Genomic DNA, 19649 nt, shown 5'->3' with positions numbered 1-19649 from the left:
TCAGTGACATATAACAGAATAGAAGTGGTCTGAATAAATATGTAATGGAGAATGGCCCACTGGACACTTTTTTCCTGGGGCCTGTTTGTTTCTGATTTGAAATGGTCCTATATGTTGGTTTCCTTGGGTGCAAAGTTTGTAAAGTGCTGTTATAACTACACAGGAAGAGGGAAGGCCTGGAGGAAAAAAAGTGTTTTTTGTAATTTTCTGTTTTTCTTTTTGGTTTTTCAGGACAGGGTTTCTCTGCATAGCCCTGGCTGTCCTGGAACTCACTCTGTAGACCAGGCTGGCCTTAGATGCTAATTTATTCTTTCTTTCTTTTTCTTTCTCCTTCTTCTTTTACTTAAAATTTTTGCATGTTCTAATGCAAAACAAATCTCAGGGGTTTGGGGGAATCTTGGAAAGGGCCAATGTTTGCTAGGATTCTGCTGAGGTATCTCAGGTCCTCCCTTGGAGCTCTGTTGGCCCAAGTCATGACAATAAAGTGGACTCGTTGAATACCAGATGACTGTACTTGGTCAGTCCTTCTATATGTGAGTGTCCCCAAGCCTCTTCTCTTGAGCTTCCTTCTATTTGGGGGCAGCCACCGCCTCCTGTCTAAATCAAAGCCCGCTGCTAACAGGGCCATAGGCTGGTGTGGCAAAACCTTGCCACTTGCCAATTGGTTTGTAAAGCTAAATTGCATATTTTCCCCTCCCTAAAAGGCGCATGCTTTACAGCGGTCACATCCCAGACTATCTCCATCCACATCTTGGTTCATGTATTATTATTATTTTTGTTGGCATGCATATAGCAAAAAATAATACATCTCTTAAAACATGAACCCACACTCTGGCTTTGGAAGGAAAGGGTATTTTTGGAGGAAAACCACAGGGATTCTTTTTCTCCAAAAATAGAGAACTGTTTTCTTTCCCAGGCCGCGGAAGACTTTCGCGCGCACTCCTTTCTCTCTGTCCCTGCTCAGACGCAAACACTGCGGCTGGGGGACTGTGAGCCTGGACTCCCTGGGTGGTCACAGTGCCTCAGTTACCTGCTCTCTGTCCGGGTCCTGTCGCTGCCCCCGGGACTAACTATGCTCTCCTCATTTCCAGTAAAGGCAGACCGTGCCGAGGGTGCCTGTGTGGATGCTGCCCGGGACACTCTAGGTACCACGCAATGCTCGCACGGACTGACCACGCTGCACGCTCCTGCCCTCCCTGCTTACTAGAGGTTCAGGATGAGCCGGCACAGTGCCCACTCAGCTCTGAGTCCCCTGATGCCTAAGCACAGGGTGGAGCTGGGTGCCTGGCCTCTGACTCTAGACGGAGCCCCCTCCTGTCAGAGCAGCGGGCTGGCTGGCCAGGGTTACTGCTGTAGAAACAGTCGGAAGTCCTTCAGGGAACATTTCCTCTGGGGCCGGCCACTCTGGTACCTCTACTAGGCATTAAGGACCGACCCTTAGCCGGCACCTCACTGAGGGAGGCAGCTTGCTGTGTTCTGGGCTCTTCAGGGCCCCTAAAAGCCAGAGGCCATGTCTCCCCCTTCTGACTTGCAGGCCTGGTTTAGGGAAGACGGGAAACAGGATGGTGAAAAGCCTCCTGACCCTTTGCACCTTGACTACACCTCTTCCGTCCCATCCCCCTGTCTGTTGTCCATGTGTGAAGGCATCTGTCCTGCTTGCTCTGGGGCCCCTGCCTCCTGGTTGCCCTCCCATGCCTGTCCCTTTCCTGGCTGGTGCAACCCAGCCATATGCAGGCAGCTGTGGTGGCCCCCGCATGGGGGGGCCCCATCATGTGCATGTGGCCAGCTGTGCCAAGCAGCATGCTGTGCATTTGCACCTGTGCATGCTCCGTGTCCTTCTCCACTGGGAGAGGGGCTTGAAGGCCACTTCCCCACCCCACGGGCCTCTCTGCTGGCTCTGCACTGGAGGTGGGTGCTTGTGGGGAGAATGTTGCCGCTGCAGACAGGGAGATGGATGTCTGGACTGCCCTGGGAGGCAGCCTGCTCAGGTCCTGGCTGAAGCTGCCTTGCTTGCCCATGGCATTTGTGTCCAGGTGCTTCTGGCCACAGGTTGGACCTTCAGGGCAGAGGCTAAGGTCAGGCTTCTCGAAGACCAGAAGGACTGGGGAAGGACGGGCCTGCAAGAGCCTGGCCGAAGTCCACCTTGCTCTACGTGTTCTTGTGGACTGTCCCTTGGGCATCCCCAGTCCAGGCACAGGCTGGGCAGTTCTCTATGGATGCTAGCTCCCTGCATTGCTGAATCTGAGTCCCCATGCACTGATCAGGGCGAAGGCCATCTAATGGCTGGTTTCCTTTTGAATTGCACTCTGCAGAGGGTGACAGAAAGAGAGAGGCTGGAGTTTGCTTGCTTCCCCAGGGTCTTCCTGAGCTGACTCCTGGCTGATGTCATGCTCGTCACACACAGGGCAGTTCTGTTCATGGGTTCTTGCTGGGGCTTCAGGGGATGCTTTGGAGAGTTTCCTACCTGATGTTTGCTTTGATCTTGGCTTGGTGGCTTGGGAGGTAAGAAGGAGTCTCTTAGACTCCATGCCTCTATCCAGGCCCTAGAGATGTGGAAGGCTATGTAGGGACTGAATGTCCTCGCAACAGCAATCCGTTTGTGTGGTTGATAACTTCTCTTGGTAGCTGTGGAAGAAATCACTACTAGGAAGGAAAAGTGGCTGACTTTGGGTAGCAGGTCCTCCTGGGAGGGACCTGTTTCAGTTCCTCTTGATGTGACAGAGGTCGGGGGTGGGAGGCAGTGAGACCCTGACTCCACATCACCCGCTATAGTGGCTCAGTCTGCCTGACAGCCAGAGTTAATGCACACTGATTATAAATTGTTGCAACACTGAGTGGCTCCTGGGATCCCAGCAGGAAGGCAGCTCTGTACCTTGATTCAGTATGATCAATGCCAGGCTGCTTAAGTGGTGACTCATTTCCCTTCCTTCAGTGTGTGAGCTGGAGTTGGGGGTGGGGGGCAGAGGAAGAGCCCTTGAGTGATCCTGGGAAGTGTGAGCTCTCTCAGCCTAGCTCCTATCCTATCTACCCTGGGTGGACCATGAGAGACACATTGTCTTGGGTCTTCAATAGTTCCTGTGACAGAGGTGCCCACAGGAGGAGAGAAGAGCATTTTGGAAGCCACAGACCTCTGAATATCCAGTTTTCCCTAGACCTAACTAGAATTCTCTGTTTAGAAAGGGATCAGAGCTGGGCGGTGGTGGCACACGCCTTTAATCCCAGCACTCGGAGGCAGAGGCAGGCGGAGCCTGGGCTACAGAATGAGTTCCAGGAAAGGCGCCAAAGTTACTGTCTTGGAAAAAAGAAAGAAAGAGAGAGACAGAGAGAGGGGGGGGGAGGAGGGAGGAAGGAAAAGGGACCAGAAGGTCATGTAGATTCTGGGTGTCCCTGGCCGCTACCTGCCTGCGTGTGGCCACCAGTGTTTCAGTGAAGCACAGAAATCTAGACTCAGGGCCATTTTCCAAAGCTAGCAGAGGCCACTAGCTCCTGATGTTCCCAGAACTGCCTCAGTTTCCCTGTGTGGGTTTCCTTGTCTTCCTCCTCCTTCTTTAGAGAGTTTGAGCAGACAAGGATGCTCTCTCAGTATCCTGCTGTCCCCGTGGGATGGGGAGGGCCACTAGCCCCATACACAGTCCAAGGTGGAGGGACTTAGCACTGTGGCCATCTTATCTGTGATAGTCAGCTCTGCATTGTCTGCTGAACATGTCTCGCTGGCTGGTGGCCCCTGGTGGGGCACTGCGGCTGGGTGTGAAGTTGGGTTCTGAGGCATTGATGAGCAATACTGAGCACTGAAACTTCCTTGGAGTTATCCTTAGCACTGCTAGGTATTGTCGTGGGCCCTGTCTGAAGCTAGCTACTCCAGGAAGTCCTGTGGCTCCTATGTGGCTGAACAAGTGAGTCCCGCTTCACAAGAGACTTGCTGCCTTCTGCCTCTGGAGTTATGGTAGAGTCATCAGTAGAAAAAAATAACTGGCCTGGACTGAAGCATGATGCCCCCAGAGTAATGGGTGGAGGCCACCTTTGTCTGGAGCAACCTAGTCACAGACCCTCTGTCTCTTCATGTCTATATCACAGTGAGCTGCTGAACTCTGGGATTATGAAGAGACATAGGGTGAGGGAGATCACAGGACCTTCTAGAGTCTGGAAACAGCAGCCCAATGGGAGAGAGCTTTGGGCAGGGGCTGACCATCATCTCTCTATTTCTACAGCCACCACCTAGGGCCGGCCGAGGCTTGGGACAGCCAGTCCTGTGAGAATAGAAGCCTAGCCTCAGAGTAAACCTCATCCCCGGTGTCCTCCTAGAAACATCCTAGGGGGAAGGTCCGAAGCCCAGAGACCAGACAGTGTTGGGCATCAGCCACACATAGAGGCCAGGCAGCTTCTGGGAATCATAGAAAAGGCTGGAGCTAAGGTGGATCTAGATATATCAGCTGTAACTCTGATCTCGGATGATCCTGGAAGTGATGTGATAGTGAGGACACTCCAGGGGCAGTTGGAATGGGCAAGAGGGAAAGCTCCAGGGAAGAGATTCAGTCTCAAGTGTCTGGGGGTTTGTCTAGAAGTCATTTGGGGGAGCTGACAGGACAGTGTGGAGAGAGCTCTGGCACCTTGTGGTGAGAGATGAATGGTTTAGGAGCCCCGCCGTTGCCTCCCCAGGTCTGGCCACACCTGTGCGGCTCCTCACCTCTACCCTGTGCTTCTGCCAACCACTGCTCCCTGTTCCCAGCGTGGTTGGTTATTCTTTGGACTTGCATCTCCCTCCTAGCTTGGGGGGTGGGGGCATCAGCTGCAAAGAGACATGACTTGTTATTTCCAGAGTGATTTCTCTTGCTGTTTTTCTGTGTGTCTGTCTGTCTGCCTGTTCTGTCTGCTGGTCGGTTATCCTGGGAACAGTCAGAAGGTCAGTTTGAAAGATCGTGTCTTCTCCAGCCCCCGAGGCGTGGCTGCCAAGGGGAAGGGGTCTCCCCAGGCCCAGGCGGTCCGGCGGTCCCCCAGTGCTGATCAGAGTCTCGACGACAGCCCAAGCAAGGTGCCCAAGAGCTGGAGCTTCGGTGATCGCAGCCGAGCACGCCAGGCTTTCCGAATCAAGGGTGCTGCATCCCGGCAGAACTCAGAAGGTGCGTCAGCACCACCCTCCCCGAGGCTGGTGGCTCCTGGGGGAAGGGCGGCAGCACTTGGCTATAGTGCACAAATGGAAGTCTGTTGGAGCAGGAAGCCCCCATTCTTACTCTTTTAAGTGACATCATGTAAGACGAGCCACTTGAGCACACATCGTTCCTCGGCGTCTTGTAAGTCCATTACTTGCAGCGCCACCTCTGCAGATAATGCAGAAGAAGCCCTAAGCCCTCTAGATGTCACCCCAGCCTTCTCCAGCACCGGGCTCCATGCCTACTTCTCTCTGCCTCCAGTCCGTGCATGTCACATGCATGGTATTGAGCCTTGTATGATCCATGGTGGCCATTTCACACTGAGCATGGTGTCTCCAAGGATCGTCTGTGTTGTCTTCATTTCCTGGCTGAACCGTGGCCACAGTGTGGTCATCCATTCATCTGTTGTCAGGGATGCCCTTTTAAGCCCTCATGCTGTTCAGGTGATAGCTTTTGGGTAAGAGACTGAGAACGGAGAGCTGCGGAGAGGCGGAGGTGTATACTCCAGTGCAGCAAAGGCATTGAAGGGGTGTCCTGGGGAAGCCTGAGTGACCCCTGATGATCAGTGTGGGGACTGGACCCTGGTGTGATTGTCTGCTCACAGTCTGTGCTCCCTTCCACCCAGAAGCAAGCCTCCCTGGGGAGGACATCGTGGAGGACAACAAGAGCTGCAACTGCGAGTTTGTGACGGAAGATCTCACCCCTGGTCTCAAAGTCAGCATCAGAGCTGTGTGGTGAGGGACCCTCATCCAATCCGCATGAGAAGGCCCTGTTCAGTGATCTCATGGGGGTCTTGCCGAGTCACCAAAGGCCATAACTACTGGGAAGTCACAGGGAGTCCTGAGGAGGATCCATTCTAGCTCAAGTACCTGCTAGCTTGTTCCCAGAGGGCCAGGGAGCCCTGGTGGAGCTGTCTGGACCTGAGAGCCCAGCCCCCTGACTGTATGGATGAAATGGAGGCCAAGGGCAGGAAGGTTTTTCAGACAGCCAACAGCTACCCCATACCAGTGGCTCCAAGGAAGATGGGACCTGAGGCTGAGCACTGAGTGGCCTTTGGTGGGGAAGGGTGAGTGGGTGGCCCAGGAGAGAATGGACACTACTTCCCAGGGATTGTGGTCTTGGAGCTGTTTGAGGGTGACAGGTGGATATGGGAACTGGCCCCTGGCAGTGCAGCCTTTGTCTGGAATTCATGATCTGTCCATTTCTGCAGTGTTATGCGGTTCTTGGTGTCCAAGCGAAAGTTCAAAGAGAGTCTTCGCCCGTACGATGTGATGGATGTCATTGAACAGTACTCAGCTGGACACCTGGACATGTTGTCCCGCATCAAGAGCCTGCAGTCCAGGCAAGAGTCCCTGCCTGTCCAGTCTGGGCATGAACAGGGCCCTCCGGGACAAAACCAGGCGTGGCACAAGGGGCACCAAGGGCTGGGTGACAGGTGTGCAGAACAGGGCCGTGCCACCATTGGAGGTCTCTTCCCACCGTGTGGCTTCTCGTTGCTTTCTGCTCTGTTTTCACACTGTCTGGTTTTTTTTTTTTTTTTTCTGCCCCTTCCTTTTCTCTCCCACTCACTTGCACTGTGGTGACAAGTGTGTGTATGTGTGTCCACATGTACATATGTGTGCACATGTGTGTGAATGTGTATATGTGTGGGCATCTGGATATACTCATGTGCATGCACAAGTGCATGCATGTGTGCATATATGTGTACAAATGTGCATATGATGTGTGGATGTATGCATGAGCACCATATGCTGTGCTGTGTATGTGCATATGTGTGTTGGTGTATATGTATGCATGTGTGTGGTATGCACATATGTGCTGAGATGGGTGTGTTTCTGTGAAGAGATGGAAACACAGGGCTTCTGTGGGCCCTGTCAGGCAGTGGCTGGGGACCCTGGAGGTGTTCCTCCAAGATACAGCCATCTGCTTCCTCATGGTGGGGTCCTACTTTCTGAGTAGGAAGATATCAGAAACAACCCCTGGCTTATCTTCATGTGAGAATAGGCTTGCTTGCTCTAGAAGTTATATACACATGCATTGTGTACACAATGAGTAAGGCCTGAGTCCTCTCACACATACACATGCAATCAACATGTGCTGGTGTACACATACATATCCATGGTTGTTTCAACCTACCCCCAACATATTCACAGGAACACATCCTCAGATGCTCAACACACAGAAGTGTGCATTCTCCATGTGCAGGAGTACACAGGTATATGCACAGACATGTCTACAACTGTTCCAGCATGTCCCATTCCCCATGTTCCTAGGCACACACCCTTAGCCATGTACATGTGTGTGTGTGTGTGTGTGTGTGTGTGTGTGTGTGTGTGTGTGATACCTGTGAGGAGCCTGTCTCCTAAGTGGGGGAAGCACAGCCTGCTTTCCAGTCCTGGAAGTGGAGCATGAGTTTTGGAGACAGACTTAGGACAATAAAGACAGCCTGGGGACTCCTTATGGTCAAAGAAAGTTGCATCAATGGCAGATGTCAGGGGGGTAAGGCTTCTAGGCCATGAGCTACTCTCATAAGTGGAGGCCAGGCAGGTGCCCCCCAGCTCAGGCTGAGGCCTCTGACTGGCTTCCCCAGGGTAGAAGCGGTACATGTGCTGCATGTGGGTGAGTGAAAATTCACAGCCTCTAGCCTAGCGCCATGCCCATCCCCACAACTATTTGCTCTGTGTCCTCTTCTGCTCCACACTTGCCTTTTCCTTCTCTTTCTGTCTGGGAAACAGACTGCCAATGAGGAGTCGTGTGCTTCTGGCCTCTGATGCAGACAGAGTCCTGTTGCTCTGCTTCTTCAGAGTCCCTTTCTGGGACTTAGTTCCCAGCACCAATCCATCCTGTGCTCCACCTGAGGTTCAGTGGGCAGGCTGGACAGTGCTTGGGACATGGGAAAAACCTGACAGATGTGAGGGCCAGAGTGTGGGTCCACTGTTCTGTTTCGAGCATGTTTTCCAGAAGAATCACTATTGTCAAGTTGTTCCATGTTTCTGTGCATGTCCAGCAAGTCACCTTGGGTTGTTTATGATGTGTTTTGCTGGTGTCTCTCTTCTTGTTTACGCTGCCAGGATAGATATGATTGTGGGCCCCCCACCCCCTTCAACTCCCCGGCACAAGAAGTACCCTACCAAAGGACCCACGGCCCCTTCGAGAGAGTCACCCCAGTACTCACCTAGGTTAGGATGCACTGCCTCCTCCCAACCGTCTGTGAATGGCCAGCCCCTTTGCTCTGGGCCGCATGATAGCAGCACCTTGCACTTTTCCTTCCACAAGGCAGGGGACATTCAGGTTCTCTCTCTTCCTAAAGGGCATGTTAGGGAAAAGGCTGCTCCTTGCCAGGGCTGTTTGGTATCACCTGGATTGACTTTCCATGGACTTCTCTATGACATCTGCTGAGGCTGGTAAAGCAGAGGACCTCAATGGCCAATGATATTGTGACCTTGACCAGTTCAGGCTCTTCACACCTGCCCATTACTGGGGTGACCACCATGCACATGGTCCTGACCTTGGCTCTGTGTAGTTTAAAGCAGATGGAGGTGCTTTCCTGGGCTGCTTCCTTAGGTGTGAGATGAACCTGCCTCCTAAATTGTTCTGAAGAGTAAGTGAAGGCTGAGGATGTAGCTTGGTGGTAGAACACTTGTCTGGTATGTGTAAGGCCCTAGGTTCAATTCCCAGCATTGCAGGGGGCAGAAATAAATGAGAAAATCCCCCATAGTATACCCAGCACCAAGCTGGCTCTGTCAGTTCTGGTATTATTTCAAGTTGCCACCACCATCATTGATGTCATTGATAAGAAAGATGGCAGCCCACCTTCTCCTGCCCCTCAGCTGATTGACAGATGGCAGATGTAGTCCAAGGAACAGTCAGATGGCAAAAGCCAGCTCTGGTGTGGTTAATAGAGGCTTTAAGACCGGGGTACCCTGGGTACCACTCAGATAATTCCCTGTCTCCCTCTGGTGGGCCTGATTGTTGAGGAGAAGTAAAGCTCTCAGGAGCAGGCTCAGGGAGGGTAGGAAGACACTGCCCTGACTGTCAGCTGGGGACAGAAGAGCTCTGGGCAGCTCAGAGAGTTTGGAAAATTGGAACTGGCAGGTATAGCATCAGGGTTGCTGCTCATGAGGTCAAAGGTCAACGTGATGCGCATATCAGTCCATGAGAGAGGGACCCTAGGGGAGCACGTAGTGAGCAACTCTTGGTCAGTTGATATCCAGAGTGGCCCATGACACTATCTGCCATGAGACTGAAGCCCATCCTCTGGGTCTTTCTGCCAGTCGTGGCCACTAGTCATCCAGGCCATCGGCTGGGAAGGCCCTGCAGACCTCAGAGACCCTCAGCCTTCTGTGTTGCAGCAGGGTGATATACAGATACACACACAAAAGGTCTCACAGCACAGTTGGCACCCAAGAGGTGAGAAGCACCTGGGGATGGAGTCTGATACCCGAGCCTGAACCCTGGGGGAGGAGGTAGCACAAGGTCCTCAGAGGACCCTTGTCTGGCCACCTTGCAGCAACTTGAAGCCCACCCCCGAGATGCACCAGGCAGATGGCTTGTCATGTGGCGGGGGTGAAGGGGCTGTGCATCTGTGCCTGGACCGTGTGGGCAGTGGAACAGCAGGGAACCTGTTCCCTTGCCATTGTCACTGACATCTGCTTGGAGCCAGAAGGTCCCTCCTGCCATCCCCCTCCCCTCCTTTGCATGAGCCCAGCATGAGTCCAGTGGAGCATGCAGAGGCTGCCCCTGGCTGATGCAAGCCTGAACCTTCCTCTGGAGTTGCCACAAAAGCAGGCAGGGAACCCCAGTTTGTAGAAAAAACTGCTGACATGTACCTGCTGGAGTGTGCTTTGTGTGGGGCCACACAGCTCGGCTTGAGAAGTCTCGCCCAGCCATGCTCCGGGTGCAGTGAGCTTACAGGCTCTACACATGCTCTTCATTTTTAAGTGACCTGCAGCTCCCAGCCCATGCTCACTCTTGTGACACCCACCAGCCCTGCCACAGCCCTACATGCCCCCATAACATGCCATGGATCTGCTGGTGCCACACTGGGCAGATAGGAACCCCCATCCTCTGAGGGCAAAGGAATCCCTTCCCTTCTTGTTGGTATTATGGTATCATTACTGATCAGCTCAGTTGAGGTCTCTCCCAACACTTACAAGTGCACACATTCATTCACATGGGTGTGAGTATACCCCCCACATGTGAGTACACATGCATTACACTTGCATGCATGCATCAGCACACTTGTGTGCATATATACCCCCCATCCACACACACACCTCACAAGTCCCTGGTTGACAATGCTCATCTCCCCCCTGGTTTGCTTTGGCAGTTCCTATGTGGCCCTTGTGTCCTCCTCCCTTGTCCTGATGCATGGAGCTGACACTCACTGCTTCTGTTGTCCTTGCTGCAGACATTTAACATTGTCCCTGTCATACCCATCGGGGTCCGAGGAACTCCATGGCACATTAATGCGGGAGTAAAGCTGGCAGGGGGTGGCTACTTGGGCAAAGGCACACCCTCTCCTACTCTGGTCCCTTGGGTGAATGCCCACCAACCACCTCTGACCCCCTGGGCCTCAGTCTGCTGTGAGACCAGTGAATCCCAGGCCTGGGAAGAGCTGTGAAGCAAGACCAGTGGAGATGGAGCCATGCTAGGGGGACCCTGGGGAGACATTTCCCTTTACTCCTTGTTAATGTGCCAGATCCCATGGGGATGGAACAGATAGGAAACACGACCCAAGGTGTCAGGAGGCAGCCTGAGATCATGAGGCACCAGTGTCCGTCTGCCTGGCACCTGCTGCCCCCCGGTCGGCTCTGGATAGGGCTCAGAGCTCGGATCTGGGGGGCTGTGGGTGAGCCCAGGAAGAAGGGGCAGGGGCCTGGTCACACCCTCCCAAACTCATACTTGGGGGCTGGGTCTCTATTCCCGCTAGAGTGGACCAGATTGTGGGGCGGGGCCCAACAATAACGGACAAGGACCGCACCAAAGGCCCAGCAGAGACGGAGCTGCCCGAAGACCCCAGCATGATGGGACGGCTTGGGAAGGTGGAGAAACAGGTGGGAGAAGCTTGGGAAGGAATGGCCTCTGCTGTCTCTCAGTCTCATTTTGTTAGCCTGTGGCTGCTGATGCAGCAGGAGGGGCCCAGCTCTGTGAGATGCCCCTGATCCCCTGTGAAGATCCTCTGATCTGGCACTTTCCATTCTCATAGTCAGTATCTGTATCTTGGAAGTGTCTAGAAGGGTAGCTGTCAGGCATGATTTTCATTTGAGGGTCCTTTGGCAGGGGTAACCACTGGGGAACTTGCCAGAAGTTACCTACTTCTTCCCCCTTCTCCTTTCCTCGCCTTCCTGGAAATGGATCCTTAGGAGCCACCTCATGAGTCCGTCTGTGAGCTGGCCTGAGCTCAGGCGCACACTAAGCTCAGAGGTTGAGCTGTTCGAGTCTGGGGTAGAAGAAGGGCAGCGTCCTTCCTCCGCCCCTTCTCACCTGCGTCCTTCCTGGGTCCTCTCCTCAAAAGCCCAGCCCAGCAGCTTCCACTCTTGCAGGTCTTGTCCATGGAAAAGAAGCTCGACTTCCTGGTGAGCATCTACACGCAGCGGATGGGCATCCCACCAGCAGAGACAGAGGCCTATTTTGGGGCCAAGGAGCCTGAGCCGGCACCACCCTACCACAGCCCAGAGGACAGCCGTGAGCATGCAGACAAGCATGGCTGTATCATTAAGATCGTCCGCTCTACCAGCTCTACAGGCCAGAGGAACTACGCTGCACCCCCAGCCATACCCCCTGCCCAGTGTCCTCCATCCACCTCATGGCAGCAGAGCCACCAGCGCCATGGCACCTCCCCTGTAGGAGACCATGGCTCACTGGTACGCATCCCACCACCCCCGGCACATGAGCGGTCGCTGTCTGCCTACGGTGGGGGCAACCGGGCCAGTACCGAGTTCCTGAGGCTGGAAGGCGCCCCAGCCTGCAGGCCCCCTGAGGGTGCCCTGCGGGATAGCGACACATCCATCTCCATCCCATCTGTGGACCACGAGGAGCTGGAGCGCTCTTTCAGTGGCTTCAGTATCTCCCAGTCCAAGGAGAACCTCGATGCCCTCGGCAGCTGTTACGCAGCTGTGGCGCCATGTGCCAAGGTCAGGCCCTACATCGCAGAGGGGGAGTCTGACACAGACTCAGACCTCTGCACACCATGTGGGCCTCCCCCACGCTCTGCCACTGGCGAGGGCCCCTTTGGAGATGTGGGTTGGGCAGGGCCCAGGAAGTGAGACTGGGCTGGGCTGCTGGGCCCCAGGCCACACCCACTCTAGTTCCTGGTTTGGAGCTGGAGTTCCAGGGCCTTTGCTAAAGTGACAGAATGACACAGAGCAGTGTGGGTTGTGAGGATGCTCATGGGATCTAGATCTCAGGGTTTGCGTGGAGTGGAGGTGAGGCAGGGCTTCTTGGCATACATGGTAACATTTTATAGAAGTTCTTTTCCAACCAGGAGAGAGAGGCTGAGGCTGGGCCCTGGAGGCCCCTGGAGCTACCTATGGCAGCAAAGCTAGCCCTGCCCAGTCTTCTTGGAGGACAGATATTGCCCTGTGAGTGAGGAGCAGCAGAGTGATGGCGGCGCCTGTGCGTGGGGGTGTGGCTGGGATCAAGTGCATGGGAGACAGTGGTGAAGCAGGCCTGTCTACTGCTGATGGCCAGTCCTGAAGCCCAGGGGTCTCCTAGCTTAGGCTGGAGACTCAGGAGGTATAGCAGGTTGCTGGATATGGTCCACTCTCACACCTGACTGCTTATCCCTCAGTTCCTGACTGCCCCAGTAACGCATTACCAGGCCCACTGTGTGTGTGTGGCTGGGAAATGCCTCTTATCCCTGGACACCTAGCTAGAGAGCTGCCGGCCAGCATCTTCCTCCCTCTTCCAGGTGGACCCTTCCATGGGAGCCACCCTTAGATCAGGACCCTTTTCCTGGAGTTGAGGAAGGGTAAGTCCTTAGGGACCAACCTGGAGCTTAGAACTGACCCTTGGATGCCCCCACCCCTGGCTTCCACCTCTTAGGGGAGGACCCAGCTCACAGCCTTTTCCTGAAAGGGATTCTTTGGGAGGTTCTGGCTGCCTCATCCCTGGCACTGTAGCCCAGGAGGTCTGGGTTGAGACCTCATGGCCTCACCTTTTCTTGGTGTGGCGCTGGTCTCCAGGCTGTGGCCAGTACTTCAAGAGAACCACCTGGTAAACAGACCAGCACTGTCCTTAGCCAGGGCACCAGCTTGCCTGCTGCCCACTTGGCTCTACAGATCCAGGCAGGGCTGAATGACATGACATTGTCAAACTGCCAGCTCTTTCAACATGAGAGCATGGCCTCTGCACCTGGTCAAGGATCCTTCCCACGGAAGCTGCCATCCACAGTCAATCATCCACTATAGGTTCCTTGACTGTGGCCTCTGGGTGTTTGGGGAATTGGGAACACCTTGTCTTCTACTCTGGTTATCAGGACTCTGTGAGTGGGCATCTTGGACCATATGGCAGCCAGCTTTAGAGTCCTCAGTTGTGGTCCTGCAACATCTGGCCCAGAGGTGTCTGGCATTGAATGATAGCATTTTGGGGTGGGGGCCCCAGTCTCTCTGAGGCAACAGTTTTCCTGGCCACTGAGGGCAAGTAGAGCTTGAGCCCGGGCAGAGCTCTACCCACTTCTCCCACCCTTAAAAAAAAGTGTGTTCTGGCAGGGGTAGAAGCAGCTTGGGGGCCCATGCCCAGCAGGAGGCACCCTATCCCTGTCTCTGTCAGGGGAGCTGGGTCAGCTGTCTGCTGTGGTCTCCATGTCCTCCATGTCAGGGCTGCTAGGCTCCTGGTTGAGAAACTATGTCACAGTGTGTGCACACTGGTTCTCTAGGGTAGTGCTGTAGTCAGCTCCTTGGAAGGAGAGATGTCTCTTCCTATGTGGGCATGGCAGGCAGTGTAGACAGGAAGAGCAGCTACCCCTTCACTAGCCTTCTCTTGGAGAGTTGAGCCCTGGTTCAGACCCTCCACCTGACACACAGGTAGACTCCAGGGCAGAGGGACAAGCACATCTGCCCTGGACAGAACAGCTGCCGGAGTACTCCTCCCCTAGACCTGGGTAGACCAGAGCTGTCTCAGCTCCAGGGAATGTGGGAAGGAGGTTTGTGTCTGTCCTACATGCTCTACACAGTATGTCCTGCCTCATATGTGTGGCCCCACTTCCTGTCCCCAAAGCTGCCATAGATACAAGAGCCTGACCTAGGGTTTTGTAGGATGAAGGTGGACAGGCATGCCCTCCCCAGAAACCTTAGCCACACAGAATTTATCAGAAGTCCTTATTAGGGTCCAGCAAGAGGGAAACAGGAGGCCAAGGTCTGCTGTGCAGATGAGGAGCAGTGGTCCAGACTTCAGTGTCCGCTACTCAAGGAAGAAGTTCATCTCGAGGGGTGACATGGAAACCCTGATGTGAGAGATGACCGAGCCCCTTCTTGGGGACCCAGACCCAGGCCTGAGCAACATGAATGTCCACTGCCTTGGCATTCCCACCCTCAGGGAAACAGGACAGGATGGATGCACTTTCTTGGGTATTCACATGTGTGACCAAGCATGGCTGGAGGCCAGCAGCTGCCCCATGGCAAAATTTTCCCCAGAAAACATTTGTTTCAACACATTCTCTCACATGCCTACCATCACATGCCCATACACTGGGCATGTATGTACATTCATATATGTGCACACAAAAGCTTACAGACCATGCTTTCATATGTACACACAAGTATACACACAGAGAGACACAAGTGTACATACAACAGTTGTACTTTCAAATACATATTCCTTGTTACATACATACACATAAAAGCTTACACACAGTTTGCCAGATCACACATATACACATACATATGAACACGTGAACATACAGGCTTATAGGCTATATGTTAATTCCACATATGCACATACAACAGGAACCCACTTTTATACCTGCATATTCACACATATGTACATGTGCACACATGAGTAACCTGGATGTATAATGTACACACACACACACACACACACACACACACACACACATACACACATACATATGTAGGCTTCACCCCCTCACACACACTTGAATCTTTCTCTTTGGCTCTTCCTGATGGAAGCTACCTTGGGAGGGTGCCACAAGAATTAATGATGAATGTTCTAAAATGTTGAGCGCTGACTGGGGTGGGAGCTCTCGGTATCTAGGGCTTCCGGGCAACAGTGGTAGAGGGTCCGCCTGGACCCCATTGAATTCCCACACTGCCCTCCCCTTGGACTAGCTGGTAGTTGTAGGTGCCAGGAGAGGCTGTGGCTAGGTTGGGGTGAGGGCAGTTCTAATGCCTACTGAGGTCCAGATCAGTCTTTGCATTGGGTCAGTCTTGGTATTGGCCAGTTCCCAGTGCCCTCCTGTGTACATGCCTGCTTCATCATGCCAGGCTGTGATCAGTGTTTTCTGGCTTAACATCTTCCTTTCTTTTCAATTATGGCCTCCAGGAAGTGCACTCTTGTCTACCAGGGCCAGAACACCTGGGGTGAGGGCCCATCTGCTGTCCTCCATGTGGTCTGGGCAGACCAAGTGTCCTCTAAGCTAGCTGGTATGCTTTCACCTTTATGGGCCTCACTTGAAATCCGCACTAGACACTAAATGGGCCTCTTTGGAGGGGACTCTAAGCTGTAGTCAGCCCCAGTCCCAAGACAAGGAGAGACATATCCAGGTCCACCTTCCACCATTAATGCACTGGTTTAAGGTTCTTTCTCCCCTTGAGCTACAGATTCAGAATGTGGAAAAGGAGGCCACCTTGCCTTGTGCCACCCCTACTGGGCTTATCCGATGTCTGGGGCACTGTGAAGAACACCCTCCTTTTTTGTGGAAAGAAGTGGGCCCAGAGATGTCTTCAGACCTTCCCCCAGAAGTGAGAGAATCTGAGATAGGAATGCTTTCTGAAACACCGGAGCTTGTGTCTTTCAGTTTTCTGGGTGTAAGTAGTGCACAGAGTAGAGGCTAATACATTTGCCCATGGCTCACACCCCGACACCAACAGGACATGTGGATCTTTGTCTGAGGTCACAACCTCTTGAAATAAACATGAAAAACTTGAACAGTGGGGCCCACAGTAGAGGGACTCAGATGTCTGGGGCACCTTGACCCCAGCAGGGCGGGCTGGGGTTAGAGTGGAGACTCTATACAGAATACCCCTGAAGTCCAGGCTCACATGGCCGGAATGATGTGGTCATCTGCTACCATGATGCAGAGAGACTGGCCTTCCGCTCCCCTGAGACCTCCTAGGGCATAAGATGTAGAGGTCCAAGAAGAGTCTGCAGGCGTGTCCACCTGGCTGTCCTGGGCTCTTACTGTGGCCCAGCTGAGCTAAGGAGGCAAGAGCTTCCCAGAGGAGGTATTGTGATGGAAATGAGGGTTTCTAGAGATCCAGGTGCCTCTTCTTTCTGAGGAGTCTTCAGCATGTGCCCAACACATGCCTTAGGCCTTAGGGCTTAGGGGGCCCAGTGGCCCTGTGAATGAATTGGGGCCACAGTTGATGAATTTTGCTTGTCTATGAGGTGGTTCTAGCAGCAGATCTTGGGGGGCACCAGAGGGTAGAGAGAAGGGGTTACACCCTAGGAAGGAGACCCACCAATGCCTAGCAGTGCCTGGGTTTTTCATTTGTTCAGAGCTCTGTCTTAGATGCTCACCTTGGTGTCCTGGCTGACAGAAGATACTGGGTCTGGCCCATGACCCACCCTGAAGTTCCCTCGGTGTCTAACTCCCTGTCAGAGAAGGGATAGTCCCCAGGCTGTTCTGGGACTCTCAGGCAGGAGTGCACATCGCTAACACCGCACATCCAACTGGGACTGGCTTTTACAAAGTTGTTGCCTTAATGTGTGTTGAGGGAAATTCACCAAGGTCACCCCTGCCTCTGCCTGATGCAGACACACTGGACTCCACCTCCAGGTCCTGCTGCTGGAGAGGAGTGCTGGTATGATGGGCTGCCACTAGTAGTCCCACATGGAGGGGCTCAAAGCTGTGACCCCCTTGACGTTGCCCATCTGCCTGGGACGGTTCCATATACAGTGCAGCGCACCCTGCGCTTCCAGCCCACACCTGCCCATTGCAGTCTTGTCCCCGGGGCCGCAGCTGCGGCTGCAGCTTCCCCATCTGCGCTGTTGCCTTTGGCTGTCTTTGCACTTTTGTTCATGCTCCAAAGAATATTTCATAATGCCTTCATACTGATGTGCACCCCAACCATTTTGTACGTGCCCTTGGGCCACAGCGAATGGCCTTCTCCTTTTGGCCAGAGTGCCGCCACCTGCACACAACGCTGTCTTCTAGGGATAGACGCCCAGGGAATGAACTCTAGTTTTCTAACTGACTAGCTGAGATGCTAACTTGCTCAACATGAACAGAATGGCACTTGTGCTGTGTGAGCGGGCCAATGTGTGCTCGCAGGGAGCTTTGGGGCATAATCCCGCAGCAGGGATGCATGCAGATGGTTCTGGAAAGTTTTGCTGCCACAGGGCTAAGTTCAGATGCCCAGTGGACCTGTGCACTTAGTAAAACACAGTGATTCAACTTGGACTGGCCTCTTCATTTGCATGTGTCTCCTGGCAGCTGGTATAAGGGCTGGGGGTCTAGCTGGGGAGGCAAGGCCACTCAGCACTTCAACTTGGGAGCTCTCAAGTCCCAGGCTCTGTATTTCCTGGGGCTGTTACCTGAGTTGTTAGGGCCAGAGGCTGGGTCCTTGCAGTCTTAACAACCTAGCCTTGGCCACTCATCCTCAATAGGCCAGTCAGTCATGAAGGAATAGAAGCAGAAAAAGACTTATTCAATGAGGCCACAGGGAAGATAAAGAAGACAACTCACACCACCCCATCCCCACATACCAAATCCATCTTCAGGTTCTTGCCATTAGGATTAAGTTTAAATAGGAAACAAGAGGTATATATGTAACCAAACAGTTTTGGTCAAAGTGTGGCCCTGCCCAGTCTTTAGTCTTTCATCATTCTACTAGAACAGTTACAGGGGCACCTTCAAATAGCCACAAACATGAAGCCATGAAACATCAGACATGCCCCCCCCCCACTTGGGAACCAGTCTGAGTCAGCACAAGTTCTCACCCTCAGGGTAGTGCTCAATGGTCAGGACAGCAGGATCCTGAAACAATAGGTGCCTCTGGTTTGGGCCATCCCATCTCCTGCCCTTCAACAGTGAGCTGGTTTTCATACTGACCCTTGCATCCACATGTCATGTCCTGACTCTGTGACCACCTGGGCCAGCAGGGATCTATCTGGCCAAGATTAATTTGTTGTTGGCACATAGTCTGGGCTCTGATGTCATCCTGGCTACTTTACTGTCCTTGTGTGCCCACCTGCTCTTCTTTTACACCTCACCCCTCCTCTGGCTTCTGCATAGACACTTGGTTGCCTATCCTCTGGCTACCCTGAACCCCAGCAGGGTGAGGTGAAGGATAGGTGGACACTCATCCCGTCTGTCTCTCCACTGCCTGAATGTTGGTGGAGCCTGGCTGTGGTGGGTTCTGACCTATAAGTTTGGGGCTTTGCTGTTCTGACCTCTGGAACTGTCACCCCACAGCCCCTCTCTAGGCCTCTAGGGGCAGCTGAGCACAAAGAGCAGCTGGACTTGGCTTGGGAACTCCTCAAGGCCCTAGCTGGCCCTAGACAGATGCCCAGAGCTCTTGGAGCAGCTGGACAAGACATCCTACTTCTGCTTTGCACCATGATATCCAGAGAGTTGATGGGGTCATGTGTTCATGGCAGACATTGTGGGTGCCAGTGAAGCCTGTTTCGGGGCGTTATGACCAGTCTGAGTTTGAGGGCAGTTGAGTGGCCCGACTCATGATGGCTTCCACCTTTCTGGGCATGGCCAGTGTCCTGTGCTCCTCTTTCTGGCCATGATCACTCCTCTCAGTGGTACCTGCCTCATTTCTCTGAGCTTAGAGGTCTCTGTGGGATTAGAATTGTAGGTAAGAGTTGGCTGTGATGATTAGGAGAGGCCTGAATAACAAATGGCACTTTTTCACAGAGAGACCACTCCAGTATATGGGGGTCTGCTGTCTTGTTGCTCCATTTTGCATGACTTCCTCCTTTAGGGTACCACCTGTCCTAATATGACCGCTGTAATAAGACTATTACATCTTCATTGCAGTCAGAATATTGGGAAATGGAATCTTTCTCCTAGGTGCCAAAACCCTGGTTAATTATTAAGAGAATGGTAAAGATGACTGGGGGTCACTAGATGTGTCCACTTGCACTTGATCCACACATCAGAGCCACATGGCCTTGGGTTAGACATTGGCCAATCAGCCAGTGACCATAGACAGAGTGGAGCATAGAGGATGGTTTCCTTGGTTAGAGCCATACCTGCCCCGGGCACTCTCCAACCTGTTCTGGTCATGGTGCCCTGCCCAGGATTCTGTGGTATACCTATCTTTATAGGGTAGCAGTATCATCTATCACTCCATCTCACAGAAAGGGTCA

The 19649-nt window shown here is 53.3% G+C and overlaps 1 protein-coding gene across 13 annotated transcripts in view; it reads left to right on the top strand.

Moving 5' to 3' along the window:
* The window catches only part of Kcnq2 (potassium voltage-gated channel subfamily Q member 2), a 59781-nt gene extending 42051 nt beyond the window's left edge, over window positions 1-17730 (top strand). For 2 of the 13 annotated variants that reach the window (XM_028885291.2, XM_028885290.2), the window contains 6 exons: window positions 4894-5117; window positions 5773-5881; window positions 6358-6489; window positions 8219-8326; window positions 11080-11203; window positions 11693-17730. In XM_028885291.2, coding sequence (XP_028741124.1) covers window positions 4894-5117; window positions 5773-5881; window positions 6358-6489; window positions 8219-8326; window positions 11080-11203; window positions 11693-12415 — 1420 coding nt within the window. In that variant the 3' untranslated portion in view covers window positions 12416-17730. Of the gene's footprint in view, window positions 1-1091; window positions 1146-4893; window positions 5118-5772; window positions 5882-6357; window positions 6583-8218; window positions 8327-11079; window positions 11204-11692 lie in introns of all 13 variants that reach the window. The other 11 variants (XM_028885299.2, XM_028885297.2, XM_037205485.1 and 8 more) reach the window with 9 other exon arrangements.
* The last annotated feature ends 1919 nt before the right edge of the window (window positions 17731-19649 follow it).

Source organism: Peromyscus leucopus, chromosome 4, assembly GCF_004664715.2.
Source record: "Peromyscus leucopus breed LL Stock chromosome 4, UCI_PerLeu_2.1, whole genome shotgun sequence".
In the NCBI taxonomy this organism is placed as follows: domain Eukaryota; kingdom Metazoa; phylum Chordata; class Mammalia; order Rodentia; family Cricetidae; genus Peromyscus; species Peromyscus leucopus.
Note: the sequence above shows the minus strand (reverse complement) of the source record. Positions and strands in the feature narration are given on the sequence as shown.